At 43.0% G+C, this 25,176-nt stretch overlaps 1 protein-coding gene across 2 annotated transcripts in view; it reads left to right on the top strand.

The window, feature by feature from the left end:
- ATG5 (autophagy related 5) overlaps nt 1-25,176 on the top strand; it is a 299,869-nt gene that overhangs the window by 90,474 nt on the left and 184,219 nt on the right. For both annotated transcript variants that reach the window (XM_030199172.1, XM_030199171.1), the window contains exon 5: nt 10,571-10,733. In XM_030199172.1, coding sequence (XP_030055032.1) covers nt 10,571-10,733 — 163 coding nt within the window. The remainder of the gene's footprint in view (nt 1-10,570; nt 10,734-25,176) is intronic.

The following is a 25,176-nucleotide window of genomic DNA, read 5'->3' as shown; positions in this document are numbered from 1 at the left end:
GGAAACAGTGGGAACCCACCCCACAGACATAACATCGTAAATGACTTCACCTAAAGGGCTAAAATTGCCCATCCAGTCTACCCGGCAGCAGTTTTTTTCATTTTGGATAGAAGTGCATACAGATTCCCATATGGAAACCAATATCCAGTCCACCTTCCCTCGTGCCCTTCATCTAATCTTGCAAAGTGGAACAGGTGGATGTGAAGCGTCTGTTCACGCTTTGCAAAAATACTAGGACTAGGGGGCATGCGATGAAACTACAGTGTAGTAAATTTAAAACAAATTGGAGAAAACCTTTCTTCACCCAATGCGTAATTAAACTCTGGAATTCGTTGCCGGAGAACGTGGTGAAGGCGGTTAGCTTGACAGAGTTTAAAAAGGGGTTAGACGGTTTCCTAAAGAACAAGTCCATAAACCGCTACTAAATGGACTTGGGAAAAATCCACAATTCCAGGAATAACATGTATAAAATGTTTGTACGTTTGGGAAGCTTGCCAGGTGCTCTTGGCCTGGATTGGCCGCTGTCGTGGACAGGATGCTGGACTCGATGGACCCTTGGTCTTTTCCCAGTGTGGCATTACTTATGTACTTATGCTTTTTAACGTTATAACTGCCCTACAATGCAGGCTATCCCCAGTGCTTTCTCATAGCCAATGGTTTTCAGGTTTGTAAGTGCTGCATTACTAGATTTCAAAATCTCATGCCAGAATACTTCAGCAGACAGTGGTATGTGCTGGCTGTATCTCAGACTATGAAATATGTATGTGTGTATTTGTTTAAAAAAATTATATTCCACTATATTTTTAAGTGGATTACAATAGTACATATATAATCTAATTTATGAAAACCTTCAAATATTAAGGATTTTGACATTAGTTCTGTTATAACTGGTAATTATACGAAATTGGTGAACCTTATCTGTTTTGTGGGCATTATCTTTTTAATGGTATTGAATACATCCAGTGCAGCTTCATCCTTGCCGCCTAGAGTTGTGCATGGGTGCAAACTGTTCACCTCTTATCTTTCACATTTCTGGTTTTGGCTCGTCTTTGAGAAGCACTCCTACTTGACTAAGGGCCTGATACACAAAGGTTAGAGCACCGGTCTTGCAATCCAGAGGTGGCTGGTTCAAATCCCACTGCTGCTCCTTGTGATCTTGGGCAAGTCACTTAACCCTCCATTGCCTCAGGTACAAACTTAGATTGTGAGCCCTCCTGGGACAGAGAAATATCCAGTGTACCTGAATGTAACTCACCTTGAGCTACTACTGAAAAAGGTGTGAGCAAAATCTAAATAAATAATAAAATTTAGTGAGTTGCACAAATGAGATCCCATGCAAATGAGCTGCACGGGTCCCCCTTTGGGCATCAGTTGCTGTTTGCGACTCTGATATGTCAAATGCATTTCACAGCTCTAATGCAGAGCTAAGCTAACCCCAACCCCCCTCCCTCCGATACCCCTTGCACCCTCAAGGATCAAATACCAGGTGGTTCAGTGGACCCCTGCACCCCCTTCCAGCCCCCCCCAATGCAAGCAATCCCTGGTGGTCCAGTGGACCCTGACACCCCGGCCTCTCCCCCACTCCCTCCTGACACCCCTGAAGCAAAAATGTCCCTGCTGGTCTAGTGACCCCGACACCCCCCCCCCCCCCGCGCCCGCTTCCCGATCCCCTCCAAGGCAACAATGGGCTCTGGTGGTCGTGACCCTGTCCCTCTTCCCTCATACCTGGAAAAAAGATGGAGGCAAGAGGACGGTAGCAACACCTTGGTTGCACCGCCATTTTGTGCAGGGTAAGCCCTGAAGCAGGAGGGTGGGAGGTGTTGCTCTTGCCCTTCTGCCGCCATCTTTTTCCAGGTATGAGGGGGAGGTGGTCACTAGATCACCAGGGCCATTGTTGGCTTTGGGAGGGGTCAGGAAGGGGGCTTGGGGAAGTCTGGGTCACTAGACCACTAGGGCCATTCTTGCTTTGGGGGAGGGAGGATTGGGGTTCACTGAATCACCAGGGATGTTTTTGTAGGGGGTTGGGAGGCATGGGGGGGTCTTGGTCCACTGGACCACCAGGGTCCTTTTTGTTCTGGGGTCAGGAGGTGCATGGGGTGCTGCAGGGGAGTCAGGATGTGGTCCACTGGACCACCGGGTACATCCAAGAGTTCGGGGGGGGGGGGTTGGGGGGGTTTGTGCATTTGAGCGCCTATCTTATGGGGGGCAGTCTACTTGCACAACTATACAGTGCAAGCAGACTTCTGCCCATAACGACAGGCCCAGACCTGCCATTAAAGTTTGCACGTTAAAGGTAGGTGCTCGTGCACGGAACTGTCTGTGGCATTACTCGGAATGCTCATTAGACTACTAATGAGCTCCTTGTAATGCATTTGCATAAGGTTTTCGGTAGCTACTAATGGCATACGTTAGAGCCACAGAAAACCCCTTTGTGTGCTACTGGCTAGATGATGTTTGCTTTAGACGGACGTGAATTTTAACAGTACGGTAAGCTTTGTGCATCAGGCCCTAAATATTTTATGCAATTTCTTATCCCCTTCTCTTTTTGTAGTGTAGGATTTTAATAAATATTGGCTTTAGAGGAAAATGGCTAATTTCCTTTTTATGGGGTTAAGATTGGAATTATTCAAAGATGATACACATAGGATCTTGCATAACATTTTTTGTTTTCATCTCTGCATTTATGTGTTTTTTTTAAGTAGTTTTTGTAATGGTCTAAGTGGTTTCCTGCTGTTGAACACTGTTAATTCTAGTCCCAGTAAATCATGAACTACTTTGGATGCTATAGCCCACAAGTTTAATTTAGCACCTGCCCAATTATCTGAGGATATTCTAGATGAGTTAAAATTATGATCTTCATTTATAATAGCACAAGTTCTCTGGAAGCATGAGGCTAATATCTTTAAATGATTATGAGTTTTTTTGGGGGAGAGAGGTGTTGGGAGGGGGGCTGGAGGGGTTGAGTGAGGAGAATATCAATAAAAGTTTGGCATTGCTCCAGAGCATTGATGTTCATATACTGTTGGTGTTTTATGATATGTACTATTTCATCTAACGAGTTATTTTAAAGCTTGTGATGTCAATGAACAGTTGAAATATAATGTTAACAATCTCTGGAAATAAAAGTTGTAAAGAGGGGAGGGGGGGAGAAAAAGTGTTTGACGGTGTTGAATAAGTTGCTGGAATGTTGATTTGTATACTGATCCATGCTGTATGAATACTCCAAGTTGACTTGTAGTGTGCATATCGTCAATAAAAAAGTTGAAACCATAAATGATTATGAGTTTTTCAAAAGCATGCACTTGATTTATATGAATTAATAGTGTAATTGTAAAACAGTCATGTTTGGAAGAGTCTTCTTTCATTAGCTCACTCAGGATTGCAACATTTCTTCTAGAGGCATTCTAGAGCTCAATTTCAAAGCACTGGAGGCCCTGTTTACTAAGCTGTGTTATAGGCGCGTTATCGTTTTTAGCACACATTAACCATGTACACGCCAAACACTATCCCTATAGGTGCCTACACTGTTTGCGTGCATGCTAATTGTAGGCGTGTTAAAAACGCTAACGCGCCTTAGTAAACAGGACCCTTAGACTTAAAAAGTTCCATAGGTTACTATGAGGCTCGTTTTCTAAAGAGAAAGATGTCTAAAAAGTGTCATAAAGCAGTGTTTGGACGTTTTTCAAAGAGAAAACGTCCAAATCGGTATTTTTGAAACTCATTTTACAGACGTTTATTCAGTTTGTCTGCAATGCATCCAGATCTTCAGGCGTGTCAGGGGCATGTTAAGGGTGGGAATTAGGCGTTCCTAAGACTTGGACGTTTTTCAGCCATAATAGAGCAAAAACAAATTCCAGAACTAGGGCTAAGATGTTTTGGTCTAGACCTGTTTTAATATTGACTAAGCTACAAAGAAGTTTCTCTAAATGACCAGACGACCACTGGAGGAATAAAGCAATGACCCCCTCCCATCTCCGACCCCCAAAAGATGTGACAGAAACAGTACATACCGGCATCTATAACAGCTTCAGATGTTATAGCCAGTCCTATTAGAGCTTCAAGCAGGTACCTTGATTTGCCTAGTGGTCGGTGCAGTACACTGTGGAGAAGGGGACCCAGGCTCATAATCCACTCTGTTACACTTGTAGTAGAAAGCTTGAGCCCTCCAAAGCCCACCAAAAACCTACTGTACCAACATATAGGTGACACTTGCAGACCTAAAAACTACAGTTGAGTACAATAAGTTTCAGGTGGGTTTTGGAGGGCAACCATAGAATATAAGGGGCAAAGGGTGAGATGTGTACCTGGGAGCTTTTATGTGAAGTCCACTGCTATGCCACCTAGTGTGCCCCACTGTTCTGTTGGGATGTCTGTGTGGCCAGTCTACTAAGAATACTGATCACGCCTACTTTCCAGTGGCTTGATTTTGTGCATTTTTCACTTGCACTGTTTTGTTGTTTTTTTTTCAGAAAATGGACCAAAAAGATAAACTCATAGAACCATTTTTGGAAAAAAAAAAAAGGATAAATGTTTTGCTGTTTGAAAATAGCTGCGTTCGGCACCTAACCCTTACCGTTCAGTGAATCCAGACTGCCCCAATTTGACTGCCCCTATCGGACCGACCGTTCACTTGTCTACTAGATTGTAAGCTCTTTGAGCAGGGACTGTCTCTCTTTGTTAAATTGTACAGCGCTGCGTAACCCTAGTAGCGCTCTAGAAATGTTAAGTAGTAGTAGTAGTAGTAGTATATTCCCCACTTCAATTTTGGACGTTTTGAGCAAAACACCCAAAGTCAAACTTAGATGTCTTATCAAAAATGCCCCTCCAAGTAACTTTGTAAGTCTAAGTGCTTTGAAAATAAGCCTTTTCAGCTCCTAAAGGGTTTAAGAATAACACTTGTTATAGGTTACTGGTTTTGCCCTGTACCACCTATGCCTATCAGTAGCTTTGTTGTGATGTTCTGTGTTTGAGTTCATTAAAGCTATACCATAAAATCCTTTCTTGTGTACATCTGTTACTATTTTTCTCCAAGGACAATGTTTGTGAATCCTCATATATGGGTGATGTCATCAACAGAGCCTAGCATAGGAAGAAGTAACCCAGCAACTTTTTCCAGAAACCTTTGAATAGACTCACTATGGATGTGTACCAGTTCCTGTGTGCTGCCCTCACATAGTAACATAGTAGATGACGGCAGAAAAAGACCTGCACGGTCCATCCAGTCTGCCCAACAAGACAACTCATGTGTGCTACTTTTTGTGTATACCCTACTTTGATTTGTACCTATGCTCTTCAGGGCACAGACCTGTGCCTCCCAACCACCAGCTCCGCCTCCCAACCACCGGCTGGGACAGACTGTATAAGTCTGCCCAGCACTATCCCCGCCTCCCACCACCGGCTCTGGCACAGACCGTATAAGTCTGCCCAGCACTATCCCCGTCTCCCACCACCGGCTCTGGCACAGACGGTATAAGTCTGCCCAGCACTATCCCTGCCTCCCAACCTCCAGTCCCGCCTCCCACCACTGGCTCTGGCACAGACTGTATAAGTCTGCCCCGCACTATCCCCGCCTCACAACCTCCAGCCCCGCCTGCCACTGCCGCACACTGGTCAGAAGATTTCAGCAAATTGTCTACAGTGACACCTAGGTCTTTTTCTTGAGTGCTGACTCCTAAGGTGGACCCTAGCATCACGTAACTATGATTCGAATTATTCTTCCCAGTGTGCATCACTTTGCATTTGTCCATATTAAATTTCATCTGCCATTTGGATGCCCAGTCGTCCAGTTTCCTAAGGTCTTTCTGCAATTGTTCACAATCTGCAGGTGTTTTAACAACTTTGAATAGTTTTGTGTCATTTGCAAACTTAATCACCTCACTCATTCCAATTTCCAGATCATTTATACATATGTTAAATAACACCGGTCCCAGAACAGATCCCTGTGTCACGCCTCTATTCACCCTTCTCCATTTTGAAACATTTTCTATCCAATAACCAATTCCTAACCAGAGAAGGACATTGCCTCCTAACCCATGACTTTTTAATTTTCTCAGGAGTCTCTCATGAGGAACTTTGTCAAAAGCTTTCTGAAAATCTAGATACAATATGGGGCTCGTTTTCAACACACTTAGACTTACAACGTTCCATAGGTTACTATGGAACGTTGTGAGTCTAAGAGCTTTGAAAATGCACCTCTGCATCAACTGGCTCATCACATGTTTATTCACGTCTTCAAAGAAATGAAGCAAATTTTTGAGGCAAGACTTCCCTTGGCTGAACCCATGTTGACTCTGTCCCATTAAACCATGTTTGTCTACGTGTTCTGTAATTGTATTCTTTATAATAATTTTCACTGTTTTGCTCGGCACTAAAGTCAGGCTTACTGGTCTGTAATTTCCTGGATCACCCATAGAACCCTTTTAAAAAATTGGCGTTACATTGGCCATCCTCCAATCTTCAGGTACTACAGATGATTTTAACAACGGGTTACTACCCCAATTGTAAGAAGATTATATATAAATTGGTCCTTTCAGCTGACTTTTTGTATCAACGTACTAAGTGGTGGAATTTATTACCAAAAAACATCAAAAGTACATCAAATGGTAATATTAGAGGACATGAATTGTGGTTGCGGGGTGGTAAACCTAGGAGTAATGTCAGAAATGTCTTTTTCATGGACAGGGTGATTGATGCCTGGAATGCCCTCCCGAGGGAGGTAGTGATGGGAAAAAAAACTGTGGTGGAATTCAAAAAGTCGTGGGAATGAACATAGAGGATCTCTAATTAGAAAATGAATGATATAAAAAAACAAAACTTAAAGGGTTGCATACGTGATTGCATGTCAAGTGGTGCGCTGCATCAACTAAACCTGGTGTTGGTCTGGTTTGTACGTTTTGAGTCCTGCATACAGCAGTCCAGTTTAGGATGGGCTGGAGAGCGCTTCGACGGAAACTCCTGTAATTTGAAATATGAGGGCAGTGTCGGGCAGAATTTTTCGATCTATGTCCTGCAAATGACAGGAGAGATTCGGGTAGGCTAGAGTGGGCTTTGATGGCAACTCTAGTAATTGGAACATAAGGACAGAGCCGGGCGGACTTCTATAGTCTATGTCCTAGAAACACCATGATCAAGAATATAATTTCACGTTCTTTGTTGATTTAAATATTGAATTGATAATGAATGTGACTGTTGGGCAGACTGGATGGACCATTCAGGTCTTTATCTGCCATCACTATGTATATTACAGATCTCTAACAGCAGATCAGCAGTTTCATGTTTGAGTTCTTCAGTACCCTGAGGTGTATACCATCTGATCCAGGTGATTTATCACTCATTAACTTGTCAATTTGGCTCAGTACATCTTCCAGGTTCACCGAGCTGTCTTTCAGTTCCTCCGCATCGTCACCCTTGAAAACCATTTCCGGTACAGGTAGATCTCTTACATCTTCTTCCATACAGACCAAAGCAAAGAATTCATTCAGTTTCTCCGGTATGACCTTGTCCTCTAAGTGCCCCTTTTGCTCCTTCATGATCTGATGGTCCCACGGATTCCCTTAGAGGCTTTCTGTTTCTCATGTACCTGAAAAAGGTGTTACTATGAGTTTTTGTATCTGCAGCAAGTTTTTCTTCATATTCTTTTTTAAGCTTCTTTATCAGTGTTTTGCATCTAGCTTGAAATATCTTATTTTGCTGCTTTTATTTTTATTTATTTATTTTATTTTATGGCATTTGTATCCCACATTATCCCACCTCTTTTCAGGCTCAATGTGGCTTACAATTCATCATGGATACTGGAAATAGCAGTGAAGATACATTTGGTTTACAGAGGGTTTTGTGTTACATGATGGAGAAATACATGAAGGTGTCAAAGCAGAAAGACATTATAAGACGTTATAAGACAGTCTGGAAGTTTTAAAGATTATACAGTTACACATGTTAGATTATACCATTACACATGTTGGTCTTTGTGATATATCTTGTCGAAGAGATAGGTTTTCAATAGTTTGCGGAAATTGGTCAGTTCATAGACTGTTTTCAGGTTACGTGGCAACGCGTTCCAGAGCTGCGTGCTCGTATAGGAAAAGGTAGATGCATGCATTGATTTGTATTTCAGACCCTTGCACTTGGGAGGATGAAGATTAAGGAATGTGCGAGAGGATCTTTTTGCATTCCTGGGTGGTAGATCTATCAGGTCTGACATGTAGGCTAGGGCGTTACCATGGATGATTTTATGGACTAGGGTGCAAAGTTTGAACGTGATGCGTTCCTTTAGTGGGAGCCAGTGTAGTTTTTCCCGCAGGTGTTTCGCTCTTTCGTATTTTGGTTTGCCGAATATTAGTCTGGCTGCCATATTCTGGGCTGTCTGGAGTTTTTTTTAAGTATTTGCTCTTTACAGCCAGCGTAGAGTGAGTTACAATAGTCCAGATGACTGAGTACCAATGATTGTACCAGATTGCGGAAGACAGTTCTTGGAAAAAATGGTCTAACTCTTTTTAGTTTCCACATTGAATGAAACATCTTTTTAGTTATGTTATTTGCATGGTTCTCAAGTGTTAGGTGTCGATCAATGGTGACTCCAAGGATTTTTAGGGGGTCCGACACTGGTAGATTTAGTTTAGGTGTGTTGATGGTGGTAAATTTATTCTTGTTGTATTGCGAGGTTAGAACCAGACATTGGGTTTTCTCTGCATTGAGCTTCTGCTGAAATGCGTCTGCCCAGGAATTCATAATATGTAGGCTTTGCTTGATTTCATTGGAGATTTCCCTGAGATCTTATTTGAATGGGATGAAGATCGTTACATCATCAGCGTATATATATGGGTTTAGGTTCTGATTCGATAGTAGTTTGGCCAAGGGTGTCATCATTAGGTTGAATATGGTCTGTGAGAGGGGGGATCCCTGTGGAACTCCGCATTCAGGTATCCATGTAGCTGATGTAGTCGAATTTGATGTCACTTGATATGAGCGTGTAGTGAGGAACCCTTTGAACCAATTGAAAACGTTGCCTCCGATTTCGAAGTATTCGAGGATGTGTAGTAAAATTCCATGGTCAGCCATGTCAAATGCACTTGACATGTCGAATTGTAACAGTAGAATATTGTTGCCGTTTGCAATCAGTTGTTTGAGTTTGGTCATGAGCGTAACTAGTACGGTTTCAGTGCTGTAATTAGAGCGAAATCCTGACTGAGAATCGTGTAATATTGAGAACTTGTTTAGATAGTCTGTGAGTTGTTTGGTCACTATACCTTCTGTTATTTTGGTAATTAAGGGGATGGATGCTACTGGTCTATAGTTCGTTAGTTCATTAGCATTTTTCTTTGCATCCTTGGGTATAGGGGTGAGTAAAATGTTACTTTTTTCCCTTAGAAGAGTCCATTTTGTAGCATAAAGTTCACGTGGTTTGTTAGGTCCGTTATAAATTGTTGAGGGGCCGATTTCATGAGGTTGTTTGGGCATATATCTAGTTTGCAGTGAGATTTGGCGTATCTTTTAAGCGTTTGTGAGATAAGATCTTCCGGTAGTATTGTGAATTCAGTCCAGATCCTGTCTGCTGGATAGATTCCAGGGTCTGGGTCCAGGCAGTCTAGGAGTGTGGTGTATTCGATGTGGCTAACAGGTATTTTAAGTCGCAGTTGAATGATTTTCTCCTTGAAGTACTGCGCCAAGTCGTCAGCTCCTGGTGTGTCTTTGCTGTTGTTGGTGACTGAAGTGGTGTCTAATAATTTATTCACAAGTTGGAAGAGTTTGTGTGTATCTTTGTAATTTGGTCCAATTTCAGTTTTGTAGTATTGTCTTATGGTGTATTTATATTTCCTTCGGAGTTGCTTCCAATCATTAAGTGTGGGATTGTCTTTCTTTTTGTTCCACACAAGTTCTAGTTTCCTAACTTGTGTTTTGAGTTTTTTCAGTTCTTCATTGAACCATGGTATTGAGTTCTTCATTCGGATCCTTTTTCCATTCCTTGAAAGATGCTCTTTTGACTTTAATAGCCTTTTTCACTTCACTTTTTGACCATGCTGGCTGTCGTTTGCTGTTCTTTCCACCTTTGTTAATATGTGAAATACATCTGGTCTGGGCTTCCGTGATGGTATTTTTAAACAACATCCATGCCTAATTTAAAGTTCTAACCTTTGTAGTCGACTCTCTTAGCTTCTTTTTCACCATTTTCCTCATGTTGTCATAGTTGTCATTTCAAAAATTAAATGCTGCTTCAGTAGATTTCCTAAGTGACTTCACTCCAGATATCAGCTCAAATTTGGTCATGTTATGATCACTGTTTCCCAGAGGATCCAACTCTGTTACCTCTTGTACCATTCCCTGCATTCCAGTAAGGACTAGATGTAAAATAGCTTTCCCTCTTGTCCTGAAGAGGTTCTGTTTGACAGTGGAAGGAGGGAACTGGTGCTCATGCACAGTGAGCATACCCAAAGCCTGGGGAAAGTTGCTGGGTACTGCTTCCTGTGCTGAGTTCCATTAGTGACATCACCCATATGTGAGGATTCAAGTCCGACTGTCCTCAGAAAACACCTGCTATGGATAAATAACTTTGTTTTCCTTTCCTTTTATTTAGAATTTCCCAGAGAGAGACCTCCTTCATTGTCTCTCCAAAGATGTAATAGAAGCTCATTTCATGTCTTGTGTGAAGGAAGCTGATGCTTTAAAGCATAAAGGCCAAGTGATAAATGAGATGCAGAAGAAAGATCACAAGCAGCTCTGGATGGGTTTACAGAATGGTAAGTCTAGCATCCTCCTTGATTCCATTTTTTGGTGTATAGTAAATTCTGTGCTTTGCAAATTTCAAAAAAAATTTTCAAAAAAAAAAGACAACAAAAAACAAAATTGCATTAAAGCGGACTTTGTTTCATTGGTATACAGCATTCTCTACACTTTCAGGAAGAAAGAATGGTGGTTGAAATATTCAAGAATTAAGAAACCAGGGGTGTGAACTGGATGGCTGCTTGAGCTTATTGCTCCATTCTTGTCCTCCCCTCAAGCTCATTTATATTTTCCATAATTTGCCAGAATTGCTCTAAATCTCAGGTGGGGATGACAACAAGTAGGGGCTGCAAGGCTGACTTGCCATACACCTTGACAATGGGCCTAAAAAGGCATAGGCCAACCAGAGAAGTTAGCGCCGTCCTCCTTGGATGCCGTGATAGAAGAACACCGTGATTAAGGCCATGATGCTTGAGGCATTCAGTGATAGCAAATGGAGTTTGGAATCTCTTACAAAGCAAGTCCATACCTTGCAATCTAGAAATGAGAGATTTGAAGAGACAGTCTTTAAATTTGAGAAAACAGGGTTGGGAAACTCGGCTTAATCGAAGCAAATTCAAAGCAAAGCAAATCAGATTCAGCTTCAGAATGATTTTGAGGATCTGGTTAACAGTAGTCGACAGAATAACATGTGAATACTGAGCTTGCTTGAGGGTGTAGAAGGAGTGAACATGGTTGGCTATTTGGAGTGGACCTTACCCGCTTTGTTGGGACTTGCCTTCTCTCTGGCTGTAGAAGTTGAGGAAGCTCATCGGGTCCCCTTTGGCAATATTCCGCGTATTAAAAAAGAAGGACGGAAGACCAAACGACAGCTGGCGTGGTTAAAAAGTGAGGTGAAGGAAGCTATTAGAGCTAAAAGAAAATCCTTCAGAAAATGGAAGAGGGAACCGACTGAAAATAATAAGACACAGCATAAGGAATGTCAAGTCCAATGCAAAGAGCTGATAAGGAAGACTAGCTAAGAGGGACTTTGAAAAAAAGATTGCGTTCGAGACCAAAACACATAGTAAAAAATATTTTTAGGTATATTAAAAGCAGGAAGCCGGCAAAATCAGTTGGACCACTAGATGACCGAGGAGTAAAAGTGGCAATCAGGAAAGACAAAGCCGTAGCGGAGAGATTAAATGAATTCTTTGCTTCTGCCTTCACTGAGGAAGATTTGGGTGGGATACCGGTGCCAGAAATGGTATTTGAAGCTGACGAGTCGGATAAACAATGAATTCTCTGTAAACCTGGAGGATGTAATGGGGCAGTTCTACAAACTGAAGAGTAGCAAATCTCCTGGACTGGGTGGTATTCATCCTAGAGTACTGATAGAACTGAAAAATGAACTTGTGGAGTTATTGTTAGTAATATGTAATTATCCTTAAAATCGAGCGTGACACTGGAAGATTGGAGGGTGGCCAATGTAACACCTATTTTTTAAAAAGGTTCCAGAGGAGATCCGGGAAATTATAGACTGGTGAGTCTGAGGTCGGTGCCGGGCAAAATGGTAGAGACTATTATAAGGAACAAAATTACAGAACATATTCAAAAGCATGGATTAATGAGACAAAATCAACATGGATTTAGTGAAGGGAAATCTTACCTCACCAGTCTACTACATTTCTTTGAAGGGGTGAGAAAACGTGGATAAAGGGGAGCCGGTTGATATTGTGTGTCTGGATTTTCAGAAGGCGTTTGACAAAGTACCTCATGAAAGACTCCAGAGGAAACTGGAGAGTCATGGGATAGGAGGTAGTGTTCTATTGTGGATTAAAAACTGGTTAAAAGATAGGGTTAAATGGTCAGTATTCTCAATGGGGAAGGGTAGTTAGTGGGTTCCCCAGGGGTCTGTGCTGGGACCGCTGCTTTTTAACATATTTATAAATGACCTAGAGATGAGAGTAACTAGTGAGGTAATTAAATGGACTTGGGCAAAATCCATTATTTCTGGAATAAGCAGTATAGAATGTTTTGTACTTTTTTGGGATCTTGCCAGGTATTTGTGACCTGGATTGGCAACTGTTGGAAACAGGATGCTGGGCTTGATATTGGTCTTTCCCAGTATGGCAATACTTATGTACTTATGAGGGAAGATAGTGATGCCATGGCCAGTTAAAGCGCGGCAGCTTTGACATTCCCATGTGCAGGCTATCCTGGCCACTGTCCATAAGCAATCTTTGATGGCGATGGATGGACAAAAGCTCATAATTCTGATAATGTTTAGGTTCCTTTTATAAAGCCGCGCTACCGATTAATGGTGCACTGAATGCGAAGAAGCCCATTCAAGTCCCATAGGCTTCTTTGCATTCAGCGCAAGCTACTTGATAGCACTGCTTTGTAAAAGGAGCCCTTCATGTTTAATGTGGGTGTGTTTTTTACTGTGGCTAAAATGATAAAAGGGATGGAACTCCTCTCATATGAGGAAAGGCTAAAGAGGTTAGGGCTCTTCAGCTTGGAAAACAGACGGATGAGGGGAGATCTGATTGAGGTCTACAAAATTCTGAGTGGTGTAGAACGAGTAGAAGTAAATCGATTTTTTACTCATTCCAAAAGTACAAAGACTAGGGGACACTCAAGGAAGTTACATGGAAATACTTTAAAAACAAATAGGAAGAAATAGTTTTTCACTTAACGACCAGTTAAGCTCTGGAACTCTTTGCCGGAGGAGGTGGTAACAGTGGTTAGCATATCTGGGTTTAAAAAAGGTTTGGACAAATTCCCGGAGGAAAAGTCCGTAGTCTGTTATTGAGACAGACATGGGAAGCGATTGCTTGCCCTAGGAATTGTACTATGGAGTGTTGCCACGATTTGGGTTTCTGCCAGGTACTTGTGACCTAGCTTGGCCACTGTTTGTAAAACAGGATACTGGGCTGGGTGGACCTTTGGTCTGACCCAGTATTGCTACTCTTATGTTCTTATGTATCTAGATGATGGCTGGTCACTCACTCTGTGGCCTGAAGATTTGCACCCATTCCCGCATGTGCTCTCCTGGAGTGTGAATTTCTTGTTCTTTTTTTTTTTTCTTCCTCAAGCTTGTTATCTTGCTATTGGAAGTTATGTTCTCTGAGGGCAAGCAGGCCATATTCTCACATGTGGGCGATGGCATCCATCTCACCCAGTGCGGAGCATTAGAAAATTAATATTCCTTTAAGAGCACATGCAGCATTCCCACCGTGCATGTGTGAGTGCCTTCCCACCTGCCACGAGACCGCAGGACCAGCAGTATCTTTATTTATTTATTGCATTTGTATCCCACATTATCCCACCTCTTTGCAGGCTCAAAGTGGCTTACAATTCGTCATGGATACTGGAAATAGAAAAGAATATACATTTGGTTTATAGAGGGTTTTGGGTTACATGGTGGTGAAGTACATGGTTGTATTAAAGCAAAAGACTTTATAAGACATTCCTGTATATATTAAAGATTGTACAGTTACACGAGTTGATCTTTGTGATATATCTTGTCGAAGATAAGTTTTCAGTAGTTCAGTAGTCTGCTGTGAGGAGAGGACACGCAATTCACAGCTACTCACATCGTCTGCTGCATGAGTTGTATTTTTAAGCATGTTGTGCCTTCCCTAGGAGATTATTTTCTCTTTGGTTTTTTTGTTTTGTTTTTCTGCCTTTTTTTCTCTTTTCCCTTATTGTTTTAGGTATTTTTTTCCCCGCTTTTAGGTTTTCTTGTTTTTCTCACGCTCTTTAGACCATTTTAGGCCATGCTCCTTCCAGCTGTGTTCCTTGCCTTTATATGAAGAAAAGGACTCAGCTGGCCAGAGAGGCTCAGCAAGAAAAACGTTTTGGAACCCGTTCTGAATCCTCATTGTCGGTATCTATATTGATGTCGGCATTGATGTCGAGAGTAGCACTGGCATTGAGTGCATCGGTCCATATGGCTGTTAGGCCTGTCTCGGGCACTGGGAGTGGGCATGCATCAAGTTGGTCTCCATCTGTCTCAATATTGACTGCTGTGCAGGGCCCCCTCGGACTGGTCAGCATCGGACCTGACCCAGAGGCGACATGAGGATTCAACGTCATCCTCGGCACCAAGGAATGTCAATTACTGACACTGGGTGAAGACCAAACTGCATCGGCATCGATCCCCCTGAATGTTACTATGTTACTCTCCAACTGAAGGTGCAGTTGCAATGTCTCCTCCCTCTAGTGCAGATTAGTGGAAACGCTCCTGAAACAACTTCTGCGGAGGCCTCTGGGACTTCTGCCCTTCAATCAGCTCCAACGAACTCACTTAGGATGTTCACAGAAGCATCACAAAAGCTTTGTTTCTAGGAAAGATCCTAGAAACAGCTTGTAACTATAGTTGCTCATACCTTCAGACTTGGGTATATAGGGTTCCTCCTTCCACTCAAGAGTGACTGTTCCTCAGTTATCAGCCAATTCTGTTCCTTACCTTTTCCTTTTGACTTAGAACAGGTTGCAGTCTCGGTACACTGGTGGCACGCCCTCATGGTGTCTTTTCTGGGGGACACAACATTATACTAGCAAGCTTCACCCAAAATATGCAAATTAGCCACTTCCTAGGCAAATTATACTTCTTTTAATATTCCTTAATCATGCAGCAGGGAATTCTTTCAACAAACAGTTCATCAAATCCTTGAGCCCATTTTATAGAGGACCTGGGTCTCAGTTTAGAACAGCCACCACCCCTTGGACAGGGCTTTTATTTTCACTCTCACTTTACAGTCCTGTCCAGTTCCAGTTCTTAATTTACATCCTCCAATGTTGCCTCACACTGGATTCTACAACCGTTACTTGCTTCATAACTACAATATCAAGATAAGTACCTTCTTTGTCCTTTAGGGATCGTTTTCCTTTGGGGACTGGGTTCAGGGCTTTCCAGCCCGCCTTGACCCCCTCTCTCTCTCACACACACAGGTGTCCTTCCCTCTCCTTCTTTATGGATCTTCTCTTTGGGGACTGATCCCCGGGGTTTTCAGCCCGCCTTGGTCCATCTCCTGGGAGTCTGCTCCTAAGTCACTCGGCATCCTTCCTTTTCACTTCCTGGAGGCCCCTTTTCCTGCTTTTGGAAGGTGCTCTTTAAAGGGCTGCTAATAGCTCACCATACCCCTTCTGCCGGCTCAATTATTTTCTAAAAATGGAGACAGAAAAGATGTGGGAAACTACAGCCTGATATGCCTTACTTGGTTGGAAAGATAATGGAGATGTTGCTGAAGGAAAGGATAGTGAACTTTATAGAATCCAAAGGATAGTGAATTTCTTAGAATCCAATGACTTACAAGATCTGAGGCAACTTGGTTTTGCCAAAGGAAATTGTGCCAAACAAACCTGATTTCTTTCACAGGGTGACCAGAGATTTGGATAATGGACATGCGTTAGATGTCTACTTGGCTTTCAGTAAAGCCTTTGACATGGTTCCTCATAGGAGGCTCAAGAATAAACTCAGTGGGCTAAAGTTAGGACGCAAAGTAGTGAACTGGATTGGAAACTGGTTGATTAATAGAGGGCAATGATAAGTGGAATTTACCCAGAGGATAGGTAAGTAGTAGAGTGCCTCAGGGATCGATTCTGGGGTTGATTCTATTCAACGTATTTGTGAGTGACATTTCTGAAGGATTATAAAGAAAAGTTTGCCTTTTGTGGATGACGTTGAGATTTGCAACAGACTGGACACCCCACAGGGACTGGATAATATGAGAAGGGATCTGCAAAAATTAGAAGAATGAGCTAATGTTTGGTAGTTAAAATTTAATGCTAAGAAGTGCAAAGTGATGCACTTGGGGTGTAGAAATCCAAAAGAGCAGTATGTATTAGGGGGCGAGAGACTGGTGTGCACAGATGAGGAGAAGACCTTGGAGTGATTGTTTTGCTGCCTTGAGATCCTCAGACACTATGTGACAAGTCGGTGGCTGTAGCCAGAAGAATATGAGGCTGCATAGAGAGGCATAACTAGCAGAATGGAGGAGGTGTTGAGTCTCCAATTGGAGTATTGTGCTTAGTTTTGGAGACTGTTATCTCTGCAAGGACATAAAAAGACTTGAGGTAGTTCAGAGGAAGACGACAAAAATGGTACAGGGTTTGTGCCAAAAGGAGTAAGACAAGTGACTGGAAGACTTGAATACGTATGAGGTAGAGGAGATATGATACAGATATTTAAGTACTTGAAAGGTATTCCTATACAAACAAACTTTTTCCAGAGTAATAGAGATGTTAGAACTAGAGGACATGAATTGAGGTTGCAGGGCGGTAGAATTAGGAGTAACATCAAGAAATTCTTTTTCTCGGAGATGGTAGTGGATACCTGAATAGAAAGAGGATGACAGCACAACATGGCTGTTGAGGTGTTATGTTGGGCAACAGTACAGAGAATTAAGGCCAATGCTGGACAGACGTCTATGGTCTGTGTCCTGCAGATGGCAAAAGACAGAGGAAGATCAATTGTGCGTATTGTATATTACTTTATTATGAGCTACAAATGAGAGTGCTGTGCATCTCAAGGGAAAGGAGCAGACATATTATTGTTGAAATTAGGGGGAGGGGAATACATCTTAATCAGTGGCATAGCTAGGATTGAATGGACCCTGGGCAGAAAAAACAAGATAGGCCCTCTATAACACTTTCTCCCAAGGTAGTGGGGCTGGGGGGGATGCACATTTCCCAAATCTGCTGTATTACACTTAATAAATCCAGAAAAATATACTTTTCATCTACCTTTGTTGTCTGAGCATTGCTTTGATCCCAGAGTCTCTCTCCTGCTTTTCTTCAGGGTCTCCTGTTCTTTTGACGTTTTTGTCTCTTTGTGTCCCTATCCATTCTGTCCAGCCTCTCCCCTCTGTATCTCTGTCCCTATCCTCCCACCATATTCAGTATCTCTTCTCTGTGTCCCTGTCCCTATGTTCCCTCTAGGCCCAACACCTCTTCTGTGTCTTCTGTGGCCCTGTACATTTTGCCGGGCTTGCTCAGTGATAGCTACGCCCCGAGCTTGATGTTGAAATTAGCAAGTTAAATGCTTACAAATATTGTAGGACTTTTGGTTATAACATATATTGTCCCAAGACTGTGTATAGTCATTGGCATGATGGCAAATTGCCAGTCGGTGTTTAAGCATGAATGACTGTAACTTACAAGTGGCAAGTGCAGCTCTGGCCGCCTAGTTGGGCAGACTAGATGGACCATGCAGATCTTTTCCTGCCATTGTTTACTATGTTACTGTGTACACAAGACATCTGTGCTCCATTATATAACAGATATGCACAAATTTACACCTGCTCCCAAAAGTTATAAAATATGCACATACATCATGCCTCTTATGCTTCCGGTTGCTCTTCTGCTTCAACGCATGACGGTTAAGGAGCTAATCAGGGTTTCAGAGGTGCTGTGGAAGGACCTGAATGATGCTGGGGTTGAGGCGTGTTAGAGCAACACTGAATAGTGCAGCAGACGGTGGCTAGCGTTTCCTCTCTCTGCATCTGTGGATTAAACATATTTTACACTTTTGCTATTTTATTTTTCTGGCAGAAGCTGCATAATACTGTGAAATTGCACTTTTTGATCATGCAAGTACATGTTTAAGCATAACAACTTTCTAGCTGACTTTGTGGTGCTTCTTGAACGTTTCCACAGTTGAAACTGAGAGTGTTTTCACCTGTCTATGAACTGTGACTCAAAATGCATAGATATGCCATGCTCGTGTTTGTACCGCTAGTTCCAGTATGACCAATGAGAGTATGTGCAGGTGCATTACTTCAAACTGTACAAATTTTTACCACTCCAGTTATAATTAAGTGTACTTCTACCCTTATCCTACTCTGTATTGCTCACTAGAAGCTGTAGCCCCATCCCCGGAGACTTCTCAGCCTCATTGGGATTACTTCTCTCTTTATGCTACTATATATTCGTCCCAGAGTTGTATTCGCTTTTCCGGAACCTTATCGGCTTCCTTTGCACCTACTGCTGCTCTATTTTCCACTCTGTATATATTCCCGGAGTTGGTACTCTCCTCTCCGGAACCTGTAAGCCACATTGAGCCTACTGCTATGTGGGAAAATGTGGGATACAAATGTAATAAATAAATAAATTAAAGCAAATTATAAAGCAGAAGGTGCATCCATGAATAGAGAGAGAAATCCTATATCTCCCACCTAAGCTTTGTAAGATCAGTCTCTGAACCTACTAATAAGATACTTAACTGTCCCTATGGAATCTTTTTGGGCTAATAAAGGATGTCACTGTTGGACGTAATAGGTAGACATAAGTTTATGTGAAAGATACTGGTGTAATGGTTTACAGATAGAGGATGGGACATTTAAAACAGTGGAAGATATTTTTTTTACACAATGAATAGTTAAGCTCTTGAACTTGTTGGTGGAGGATGTGGTAACAGTAGTTAGTGCATCTAGGTTTAAAAAAGGGTTTGGACAAGTTCCTGGAGGAAGAGTCCACAATCTGCTATTAAGATAGACATGAGGAAAGCCACTCTTATCCCTTGGATTGGTAACATGGAATCTTTGGGATTCTGCCAAGGACTTGTGACCTGGATTGACCACTGTTGGAAGCAGGATACTGGGCTAGGTGGACCATCAGTCTGATCCAGTATGGCTGTTTTTATGGGAGACCATATAGCTCTTATGTCGGGTTGGACAAGTCTGTTTCACAGTAAAGCAATTTTCCTCCAACTTTATCTGGCTTCATGCACCAGCTGCAGTATCTTTTCAGTTTCTATCGGCCACGCCTTCTGAGAGCTTAGTGAGCCTAAGACTGAGATATGAGCACCCCTCAACCAGGTAGTTATCACAAACCAGCTGCCCGGGAAAGGGTGGCACCAACACCTGCTTCAGCCCCTAACGCTGCTGTTCATACACCACCCTGGAAATGGCATCCAGAAGTTTGGGTATTGATGGAATTGATGTAGATGGCCTTCCCATAGTGTACCTATGTATGCATAATGGGTAAACACAATTTTAAAATGCATAGTTCTTTTCATAGAAAGTAAGATATAGGAATTTCTGTGTGTTTTATGTGGCTTACTACTTTGATCTTGTGATGAGCTGTTAAAAGTTTTAACCTCTTTATGTCAAAGTGAAAAGGGCAGCTGCTTCCTGCTTTCTTTTCTGTCCCTCTACAGCGCTGTTTAATGCCTTTCAAAGTGCATTGTCTTTGAAAGCACTTGAATCTTGCAAAATTGTTCTGAGGGCTGGTGTGGAGGGCGGTCATGGCTACTGTTACTCAGAATTTCAGCTGTTCCGTGTACACAGCAGGTCGACCATTTCTTTGAAAGTGGCATTTGTGGGAAACGACACACATGTGAAATCTTGCAAAACATTGTATGAAAACTTTCAGATGTTAATTTTATTTTCATCCCTCTTGTGAAAGAGAAATACGAAAATCTTGTGAAACTAATAAGGCTTTTGTACAGCCTGCTGTGTCTTTCAGAGTGTTTTTATAGATTTTAGTTCAGATTTACCAATTTCTGTTCTCCCTAATCAACAGAATCAATGACCACAAAAAAAAAGAATAGAAAGTACCATTTATGACAACAGCTTCGTGGCTTCCAGTACATCTGCTGATTTTGTTTTTCTATGAAACCCAAGGCCCATTTCTTTTTCAGACTTGGAAAGGAGAAAGAAAAACATTTACATTTCTCTAGATATAGTTCCATTTTACTTTTTTTTTTTTTGCTTTCCTCTGTATGGTCCATCATCATTATACTTCTCTCATGCTCCTATCTTGTTAGTTCCATCGATGACCCTTGTTGCTCTCCAACATATCTCCGGTAGCACCACTTGACTGTTGGCCATTGGCAGAGGAGGGCCCCAGGCTATACCATATCTCATCACTGTCCGGTGTTTAACACGGAAAACTTGTATCAAAAGAGCTGTTAGAAATCCAGTAAAGGTTCTTCTGCCCCTAGTTTATAAATCTGAGGCAACCAATTTACTGATTAGAACCTACTTTGGATTTCAGTCATCCCTGCTCCACCTCCAAGGCTGTTTACATCTTACATATTTAAAAAGTTTCAGACTATACAAAGCACTGCTTTATATCTGATTTATTCTTTAAAGAAAGGGGGATAGTCTACCAAAAGATCCATTACCAATATATGCGAGAGTTATCTTCAAATTTCTTAGTTTTAATTTACAAAACTATTTTTGGATTTGCGCCTCCATACTTACCTGATCATTTTATAATCAAGGTACCATCTAGGCTAATTAGGAATTTTAATCTATTTGCATATTCTTCACTGAAAAATAAAAAGAGGTTTAGGTTTGTTGATCATGTATTTTCATTTCAAGCAGCAAGATTATCAGCTGAAAATTATATGCATTTTAGAAATCTTAAAACACACTTATTCAGGTAATTAGTTCTGAATTTGAAAGAATGATACTTAAAAGAAGCTACTTTTGTTGCTTAGTGTTATTATTTTGCAGTTGTATATTGTTATCAAAAGGGTGTAGCCTAGTCTCTCTGATTAACTTCCTGGATAATGTTTGATTTCTACTATAATTTTTTCCTTTCTAACTTCCTGGATAATGTCTGACTTCTTTTTACTGTAATCTGCGTAGAACCAGAAGGCTAACAGTGAAATATAAGGATGTTGTAATGTAACATTTGGGCCTAGGATGATCGATTTATTTCAGGAGCTGGTTTTATTAGTCCCAGTTTTGTCAGCTCCTGAAAAATCTCTGGAGCTATGCGTTCTATTTTAGTTCCCTTTTAACTAGAGGTCTGTTGAAATAAGCAGTGAAGAGAAACTGTAAATCCCATTATGTAGCTTCCCTCTGTTCCAGAACCTGTGGGATAGTTGTGTCCATCAACCAGCAGATGGAGATAGAGAACTGAAAACTAAGCTGAGACATCTCTTTTGGCACCCCAGCGTCTTAGTATTTTCTGCCTCCAGCAGATGGATGGACACAATTTTCAGCCTCTGGTTCTGAGTGATTTGGTCCTGGCCCAGTTGGTTAGCTGGTACTCAATTGAGCTTTGTGAGTGACTTGAGTCTGCAGAGTCATATCTGGAGGTCTTCAGATCTCTATGTGTGGTGCCTTATGAATTTACTACTACTACTCTCTCTTCACCTCTCCCTTGTGGAGCTCTCCTTTTCCAGCACAACAGCTTTAAGAAAAAAAAATGGAGACGGAAAGAGGTTTTTTGTAGATAGGGTTACCATATGTCCGGATTTACCCAGACATGTCCTCTTTTTGAGGACATGTCTGGGCAACTGGGCGAGTTTTGCCAGTCTGCTCGTTTGTCTGGATTTCTGGACAAACGGGCAGGCTGGTGGCGGACAAACGGGCAGATTGCTAGCCTCCCCTCCGCTTACTACTGCCCTGGTGGTCTAGTGACCTCTTCTGCCTTCGGGCAGGAAAGAGCCCCCTCTTTCCTGCCTGGAGCGCTGCCCTGCATGTATCCTTCCTGTTCCTGATCTCGGTGCCCATTCAAAATGGCCGCTGAGAGTTGAAGTGACCTCGCGAGACTTCAACTCTCGGTGGCTATTTTGAATCGGCGCCAAGATCAGGAACAGGAAGGATGCATGCAGGGCAGCGCTCTGGGCAGGAAAGAGGGGGCTCTTTCCTGTCCCGAAGAGGTCACTAGACCACCAAGGCAGTAGTAAGGTAAGGGGAGGGGTGGTGACGGGGTGTGTGACAGGGGGGAGGGGAAAATGTGACAGGGGGCGGAGCGAGGGTGTGAAAGGGGGCGGGGCGGGGTGTGTGGTGGGGCGGGGCATGTGTCCTTTTTGGGGGACAAACTATGGTAACCCTAGTTGTAGAGCATGGAACAGAGTATCGGCCTTGAGGCTTTCTTATCCGTGGTAAGACTTGTAGAGACTGTGAGCTTGGGAAGCAGCCAGCAGTGGTATGTCCAACTAAAGTTTGACTGAGAACTGCTTGGAGGGCTGCAAGTTTTACTTGGTGCAGGGGGAGGGATCCTGACTCACTGATTGAGATATGTTGTGCTGCACTAGTGACAGGGTGAATGGAGACTCCCATGGAGGCAGTTGAGTGGTGTTCCCGGTGGCTGTGGGACCCGCTGGCTGGTATCGGGGTGTTGCAGTGCGTGTAATCTGGGAATCCGTTGGCCAGTGGCAGTACATATATAGATTTTGCACAATATTCGAATATGCCAGGGTTTTCGGGCTCTCCGGTAGGGCCAGTGTGTAGTACGATGCAGAATGGGTGCGGGAATGGGTGCCATTTTGTTGGGGCCAGCTGACAGTGAGGAGCAGCCTCTGTCTGATCACATTTTACTGCCTCAGGGCCCGACAGAGCATTCAGCTGCATTGGGCTCTTTGTTTTCTTCAGAGTTTATATTGCTCTTAAATCGGGCCTATTTACTGAAGCAGGGACAGTCAGAATTGCTGCAAAGTGCTTCAGTTTCTCACCCTACTGCCCCTTCAACTCTTAGGATCTCATTTAGATCTCCAGGAGTGGGCAGATGAGGCGCTCTGCTTCTCTCTCCTTATCTGATGTGGTCTCTGTCTATTTAGAGGAGACATCATTGAAGGACCATTAGAGGAGAAAGAGAGCCCTCCTGAGAAGGGGAATGATCCAAACGTACTGAGGTGGTTTCATAAAGAGGAATTCAGTACTTTTATTTCTGAGGCACTGGCATTGATTTCTATTAAGGAGCCTTCTGCTTCATTGTCAGGAGTTCCATCTTCATCGGTCATGAGGAGGCTTAGAGGTCCTTCCCGATGCATCCAGGCATTTAGGACCTGATTACAGTGGAATGGATCTCACTGGACGCAGGGCTGAGATTGGGAAGAGCCATGGCTCGCCCCTACCCATTAGTTCCAGAGGACAAAGATAAATTGAGTGGAGGAGTGGCCTAGTGGTTAGAGTGGTGGACTTTGGTCCTGGGGAACTGGGTTCGATTCCCTCTGCAGGCGCAGGCAGCTCCTTGTGACTCTGGGCAAGTCACTTAACCCTCCATTGCCCCAGGTACAAATAAGTACCTGTATATAATATGTAAGCCACATTGAACCTGCTATGAGTGGGAAAGCGCGGGGTACAAATGTAAGAAAAAAAATGGCAGCTTCCCAGGGTGGGCTCCCTGGTTACAGCAGTAACTAAGAAACCACCTTGCTAGTGGAAAAGGGCATTGCCCTAAAAGACCTACAGGATAGGAAGCTAGAAGGCTTGCAGAAACAAGCCATTGAAGTGGCCTCTTTGGGCCTTCAAGCGACAGGCAAGAGCAAGCCTGAAGTGGCATCAGCATTCGGCAACACAAGACGGGTGCCATATCTCCCTACTTGGCAGATGCTATTTATGACATGTTATGGGTTATGACCTGCAGTATGCCTTTGGCTGTCAATGGCACATCGGCAACTCTGGTTGTGGCATTGGGCAGCAGATACAGCGTCAAAGTCATGTCTAGTTAAACTGCACCTTTCAGGGCAAGTGGCTATTTGGAAAAGATCTCAGTAACTTGATAAAAGAACTGGGGGGAAACTAAGCTACAGTGGTTGATGGAGGATAAGCCAAAAGCCTCTGGTTGTCCGTCTTCAAAGGTGTCTCATCTTGATTTCGAGACAGCAGACAGTATCGCCCTAGTCATCGGCAATATAGTCAGAAGTCCCGTGTGGACAGGAAGTCCTCCTCTCAGCTAGACCACTCTGTGACTCCAGTCTTTCATAATGATACGAGGCTGGTCCACTCTTCTCTAGTGTGAGGAAGACTTCAGGAGTTTGGGGAGGAGTGGACTAAAATCACTTCAGACCAGTGGGTTCTGAATATTCTTACAGAATGTTACAAGTTGGAGTTCTCCCGCCCGGATGCTCCTCTCTTTTTGCAGTCTCCTTGTTGAAAAGGGGACCAAAGCAGTCAAGGTTCAGGGCACCATAGATTCCTTGTTGGTACTCCAGGCTATTGTTCCTGTTCCCCTGGTTTGACTGCTGCTGTACTGCAAGGTCCAGTGCTCATGGAGGATCCGTTCCCCTTTGGTCTTACCGCTTGGCCATTGAAAGGAATCTGTGGAGACAAAAAGGCTACTTTGATTCGATCATTGCTATCTTGCTTCAGGCTCGGAAACGCTCTACATCCATGGCATATGCGAGGGTGTGGAGGATGTTTGAAGGCTGGTGTGCTGAGTGTGGACTTTCTCCCTTCTCTGCTCACAGTGCACCCATCCTAGCGTTTCTCCAGGCAGGTCTTCAGAAAGGATTGGTGTTGGGTTCTCTAAAAGTTCAGGTTGCAACTTTGGCCTGTTTCATGGACCGACTAGAGAACTACTACTTCTTATCATTTCTATAGCACTACTAGACGTACAAAGCGCTGTACATTGGACATGAAGGGGGTACTGAACCAAGTGAGTAAGGGTTAGGAGTTAAAAGCAACATCAAACAGGTGGGCTTTTAGCCTAGATTTGAAGATGGCCAGCGATGGAGCTTGACTTACCGGCTCAGGAAGTCTATTCCAGGCATATGGTGCAGCAAGATAAAAG

Source organism: Microcaecilia unicolor, chromosome 3 (genome assembly GCF_901765095.1).
Source record: "Microcaecilia unicolor chromosome 3, aMicUni1.1, whole genome shotgun sequence".
In the NCBI taxonomy this organism is placed as follows: Eukaryota; Metazoa; Chordata; class Amphibia; order Gymnophiona; family Siphonopidae; genus Microcaecilia; species Microcaecilia unicolor.
The sequence above is the reverse complement of the archived record's forward strand: the minus strand, read 5'-3'. Positions and strand labels throughout refer to the sequence as shown.